The 6,497-nt window shown below is 49.7% G+C and overlaps 1 protein-coding gene across 1 annotated transcript; it reads right to left on the reverse strand.

Moving 5' to 3' along the window:
- Positions 1–5,699: 5,699 nt before the first annotated feature.
- FOXG_18382 (uncharacterized protein) lies at positions 5,700–5,990 on the reverse strand (the record flags this gene model as incomplete). The annotated part of the gene is made up of 2 exons (XM_018398456.1): positions 5,700–5,723; positions 5,802–5,990. The coding sequence occupies 2 exons, from the start codon at positions 5,988–5,990 to the stop codon at positions 5,700–5,702; spliced, it is 213 nt and encodes a 70-aa protein (XP_018236352.1).
- Between the last annotated feature and the right edge of the window lie 507 nt (positions 5,991–6,497).

Consider the following 6,497-nt stretch of genomic DNA (forward strand, 5'->3'; position numbering starts at 1 on the left):
CAGTTGTCTACCAGATCTATCCAGCCAGCTTTCTTGACTCCAATGGCGACGGGCTGGGTGACTTGCCTGGCATCATCTCAAAGCTTGACTACATTCGCTCCGTAGGCGCTTCAGCTATTTGGTTGTCGCCTATCTTCAAGAGTCCTCAGCATGATATGGGATATGATGTCTCAGACTATCGCGACATTCATCGTCCGTATGGTACCATTGGGGATGTTGAGACGCTAATCTCAGGGTGCCATGAGCGAGGTATTAAGGTGCTACTTGACCTCGTGGTGAATCATACTAGCCATGAGCATGAATGGTTTAGAGAGTCACGCTCCTCAAAAACATCGCCGAAGAGAGACTGGTATTTCTGGCGCGATCCGAAATTCGACGCTGACGGTAATCGCAAACCGCCTAATAACTGGGCTTCCATCTTTGGTGGTAGCGCCTGGACATACGATGAGACGACAGAGCAATACTATCTCTCACTCTTCCTGCCCGAGCAGCCTGATCTCAACTGGGCCAACGATGACATGCGCGAGGCAACATACGACGATATGAAGTTCTGGCTCGACAAGGGCGCAGATGGCTTCCGCATTGACTCAATGAACCTTATGTCCAAGCACCCCGATCTTCTGTTGAATGTTGGAGGGTTCACCCTCAACTTCAGGATTAAGGTTCAGGATTAAAGTTTGACGCCCTAAACTTAGATCGTAGGACTTTCATCTAGGACTTTCTAGGACTCAAGTCCTAGAAGGAACCAGTTGAAGATATAAGGTCTCAATGGTCCTTCGATTGCGAAAGGATCAAGAAATATACACGATTCACCTTAATATCTGACAATTAAGAGTCTCATTGCCTCAACCATTTTTATTTTTATTTTTCAATACCTTGAAGAACCCTCTTTCTCATACATAATGTCCCTATCCAAGCCCCAAAAGGAAGGTCTTACGGCTACCCTCTCTAAGCCTGAGGACTTCCTCACTGGGAGCATGAATTCCTCCTTCAGGCCCATCGTCTTGGTCTTCAGCAGCACCTCAAAAGCAAGACATTCCTCGGAGACGAACCAGCTATCCCGGATATAAGAAAACGCAGATATACGAAGACCGCTACAGCCCAACGAACAATCCGGTCTCATACTGCCGAATCTCAAGACGGCGCCCCAGACGACATTCAGGAAACGGCAAATGGAACATGGTCTATCTCTGACCTTACAGACCAAGGCCAGAAGATCTTCCAGCAGGATTTAACCTTTTATCAGCTACAAGAGAAGGTTTTCGAAAAACAGAAAAACGCTCTTGGAACCCTTCAGGACTGGGTTATCCGTACGGTCTCCCCAAGCTTGATTCAAACCTGCTGTCAGTCACACGAATCAATATACGAATGGCACTGGAACCTTCGTGCCCGGTGTGGAAGGACCGAGGAAGATGAAACGAAGGATGCCAGAAATAGGTATCTTACATTACTAAGAACTGCCCCAAAGACGGTCAGCCAAGCAGCATTCAAGTGGCTAGATCAATGGGAAGAGGCAATGGCGAAAGGGCGACAACGAGAGGTCCCTGAAACGCTCCACAACAGTGCATGGGCCTGGGACTTCTTCAGTGTCACCACACACATCTTGCCCAGCTGGACTGCCTCATACAAAATCTCTTCAAAGACTCTATTGCAAAATAGGGCCCTCTCATACCGAGATGTAGGGAACGCCTTCCGAAATGAGCTCCAAGATGCAGAAGCCACGAAGGGCCGAGTGGCCCGCGGTGCGTTTTCTGCGAGCTATGCTGGGGAGGACCCCCAGGATGATGAAGGGGACGCCCGCATCATTGAAGGCCAGTACCCATTTTCGAAGAAGGGAGAAAGAAAACGCCAGAGGTCTCCTGAGAAGAGACAGGAATGCCCGGCGTGTGGGTTATCCCACGAACTTGCGAAATGCTTCTATGTCTTTCCAAATCAGGCATGGAAGGGATTCAAGCCCCGAGAGAAGATCCAAAAGAAGGTGAAAGAAGCTCTCGAGGAAGACTCAGACCTGGAGGCCAAGGTAAAAGCCCTCACTCGGAAGAAGGCCAGGACCACAAAAGACAGAACCTTGATGCAGCCAACAAAGGAAGAAAACTCAGACCAATGTCTGTACGGCCGTCCAGTCGCCGAAATCAAGACCGCCTTTGCAGCCCAAAGGGATAACTATCCCTTACGGAACTCCGTGATCCTCGACCCCGGAGCTACTATCTCAATCACAAACAGTGCCAACAGACTAGCGAGATTCCAGCAGGCTATTCCAGGCGACTTCATCTGGGCAGGAGACCGAAAACTACCCATCTTAGGCTACGGAACCATGACCATCAGGCTCACAGGAACTCGAGTCCTAATGCTTGAAGATGTAGCCTATTGCCCTCGGCTCCTTACGACCCTAGTCTCCCTACGTCAACTACGAAAGAAAGGCTTCTATTGGGATAATAGGCGTAACCCAACGACCCTCCGACGACTCGACCGAACGATTGCATGCACAATCCATGACCTATACGGCCAGTATGTCGTCGAATACCAGTCAGAAAGCTTCCCAAAAGCAGCCTTTGCAGCCCACAGATTCAGCTCTCACACAAAGAGAGCCCCTTTGACGGGAGAAGCTATCCGATGGCACAGTCGCCTAGGGCACCCGGGACCACAAGCTCTGGAACATCTTATCTCGGCCTCTCAAGGGGTGCGAATACGAGGACCAGCCACTGTTGAATGCGACGCCTGTGGCATATCGAAGATCAAGAGACAAATCAGACGAGCCCCAAGACAATCCGATCAGAAGGCCGGCGAGCGTATCGCTATTGACTTCCATGACTACCAAGAAGGCATAGGCGGCTATACCTCACAGATGTTGTTAACCTGCCGAGCTACGGGTTACATCTGGGATTACTACCTCACAGCCCGGACGACAGAAGCTGTTATCACCGCTTTCAAATCCTTCCTAAGTCATCTGGAAGTCCAACACGGCCTCAAGGTCAAAGTCATCGAATGCGATAACGAGATCACGGAGATCAAGCCGAAAATCGGAGACTTCCTGAGGAATAGAGCTATCATCATCGAGCCCTCGGCCCCATACACACAAGCCCAGAATGGGGGTGCCGAACGCTCAGGGGGTGTAGTCAAGGACAAGGAAAGGGCTATGCGAACAGGCGCAAAGCTTCCTCACCAGCTGTGGCCAGAAATTGGAAGGACAGCAGTTTATCTGTACAACCGAACGCCGAACTACGCATCAGGCTGGAAAACGCCATATGATCAACTGCATACAGCATCAGCCAAAGCAGCAGGGATTCCACAGCCGAAGAAACAGCCGGATCAAACACACCTACGGGCATTTGGCTGCAAGGCCTATGCAATGACCTCAGATGCCCAGCAGAAGGTCAATCGCAAGATGCGGCTTAAGCCCAAAGGTTGGATCGGCTTCCTAGTGGGATATAGGTCCTCAAATATCTATAGGATCTGGATCCCCACGATCAACCGGATAGTCAATACTCGAGACGTCATATTTAATGAAGACGAAGGCTGCAACGGAGACTGGGAAAGCTTCAAAGATGAACTACTCGAAGCTGACCTAGAAGAAGTTGCCAAGTTCGTACAAGGATCCTCCCTGCCGGAACAAGACGACAACGAACAAGCCGAACAGGTTGAAGACTGTATTGAAGTGGTCCTTCCAACAACCACCCTAGCAGACGAAAGCAGCCCTATTACAGACGAAACAGAAGACTGCATCGTGGCGACTGCCCTAGAAAACGGCCTTAAACAGTCAGAAGACTCTGATATCCTTCTAACACCTCCAGTCACACCACTGTCAGCGCTACTAGCGCACAGCTCCAGGGTCTTATCAGACGAAGGAAACAAAACAGTCTCGTGGCAAGCAGCCTTCCTAGCCGGAACAAAGTCCCCTCTCCAGACCTCAATTGAACGGAAGCTCCGACAAGGGGTGAAAATGCATCGAAACTCTCTACCGCCGCCCCCGACGAAACATCAAGACCTAAAGCATCACCCTTTTGGAATGCTCTTTCAAGAGGCTGAAGAAAGCCACCTTCAGAGTCACAAGGAAATGAGGTCCTGGACTGAGATTCGAAAGAAAGACGCTTGCGCCGTTGACCAACAAGTCCTTGGTTGTATGTGGGTATACGTTTACAAGTTCGATAAACACGGCCGATTTCAGAAATGCAAGGCACGGCTAGTGGTCAGAGGAGACCAACAAGCTAAGGGAAGGTTGCAAGAAACATATGCAGCTACCCTAGCCGGAAGGTCTTTCCGGACCCTGATAGCCATTGCGGCCAGATTTGACCTAGAGATGGTCCAATACGATGTGGTCAACGCCTTCGTAAACGCCCCAATTGACCAGGATATTTTCATGCACATGGCCCCGGGGTATAAGAAAACAGCAACTATCCTGAAGCTCAACAAGGCCCTGTACGGACTACGAGCCTCTCCCTTGCTATGGCAGAAAGAACTCTCGAAGACCCTCCTAGAGTTAGGCTACACACAGATTCCTCACGAACCTTGTTGTTTCAAGAAGGAAGGAGTCCTCTTCTTCTTTTACGTTGACGATGTTATCATCGCTTACAGGAAGGCCCGGAAAGACAAGGCCGATGAATTGACTAGACAGCTTGGATCAAAATACAAACTAACAGGCGGAGACCCCGTGCAATGGTTCCTAGGAATGGAAGTCATACGGGACCGACCTGCAAGGAAGATTTGGCTATCTCAAACAGCCTACATTGACAAAATCGCAAATCTAGCTAACAAGGGAACATCTACAGTACCAATGACTCAAACAGAGCTACGACCTCAAACAGGACTAGCAACCCCGGCAGAACTTCAACGATATCAACGTAAAGTCGGCTCGATCCTCTATATCGCCGTTAACACCCGGCCTGACATAGCTTTCGCCGCCTCCAGGCTGGCCCGATTTCTTGTCAACCCTGGCCAAGAACACCAAGACGCCGCCGACCGCGTTATCCACTACCTCTCACACACAAGGCACCGAGCCCTACGATTCGGAGGGCCCGGAGGTCTTACAGTTGCTAGTGACGCTTCTTTTGCCGATAACACCCTTGATCGGAAAAGCTCCCAAGCGTACACTATCCGACTATTCGACGGGTTGATCGGCTGGAGAGCTAGCAAGCAGGACACAGTCACCACATCCACAACAGAGGCAGAGCTCCTAGCCCTGGCACAGGCTGCTAAGGAATCCCTCTATGTGAGTCGGCTGTTGAAAGAGCTTACAGTTCAGATGGATGATCCGACTATCCGTATCGACTGCGACAATACTCAAACTATCAACCTTGTGACCGCCGAAATCGCTACTTTGAAGACTAAGTTGCGGCACGTGGATATTCACAACCACTGGCTGAGACAGGAGGTCCAAGAAGGGAGAATTCAAGTCAAATACACCAAATCAACGGATATGATCGCAGACGGATTAACAAAGGCCCTGCCGGCAGGCAGATGGAACCGCTTCCTCTATCAACTTGGCCTGGAAGATATTCAGGAAAGACAACAGCAGAGCCGGAAGCAAGAAGGAATAGAAGCAAGGCTCCAGAGGATAGAAGACTGCCTAGGAAATGCAGGCTCAACTGGGACCTATTGAGCCTGAGGGGGTGTGTTGAATGTTGGAGGGTTCACCCTCAACTTCAGGATTAAGGTTCAGGATTAAAGTTTGACGCCCTAAACTTAGATCGTAGGACTTTCATCTAGGACTTTCTAGGACTCAAGTCCTAGAAGGAACCAGTCAAAGATATAAGGTCTCAATGGTCCTTCGATTGCGAAAGAATCAAGAAATATACACGATTCACCTTAATATCTGACAGGACGACGTCAACATAGTCATCAGGACGAGACCCTCCGGTTGCAGAGTGCCCATCAGCATAGTATGCTATGCCGCTGGATATCTCATTGCCCTTGTAGGAGTTTACGAGGTAGACGCTATCGCGGGCAGCGGCGGCGCCAGCAAGGGCGGAAGTAAGGAAGGCGGCAATCTTCATGGTGATTGATGAGTTGGCTGGTTTGGTTGGATATTTTCGTTTCTACTGACAAAGACAGTATGTATTTATATAGCGCGAGAAAGTATGTTTTCGCAAACGGTTCAACTGTGAACCAATAACGGCTGGACCGTCAGCATAGAGAGTGATCTCCATTCTCCGTGTAACTATGTCCCATTTGATCTAGATGCCCGATTACCATGCTGACATCAGCGGCCTTCATTTAATGCGATGCTACTCCATGCAGCATCTCAAAATCAGCGGCCTTCGCTGTATTGAGAAACTGCTACGCTGAGCTGAAAGATCTTTTGCTATCAATCCATGAACCCTGGCACAACTACAGCATGTGCGCTGTAAGTAATACGAGATCTAACGGAATAAGGTAACATCTTACGAAGGCTCGGGCCGCTTTTTCGGAACATTCAATGCCGAGTTGCCTAATTTGGTAGGACTAGCGCTGTGGTTGGTGCCAAATTGTATTTTCGGTGTATTCTCTGTAAGTAAATCTGG

Source organism: Fusarium oxysporum, chromosome 8, assembly GCF_000149955.1.
Source record: "Fusarium oxysporum f. sp. lycopersici 4287 chromosome 8, whole genome shotgun sequence".
Lineage (NCBI taxonomy): Eukaryota > Fungi > Ascomycota > Sordariomycetes > Hypocreales > Nectriaceae > Fusarium > Fusarium oxysporum.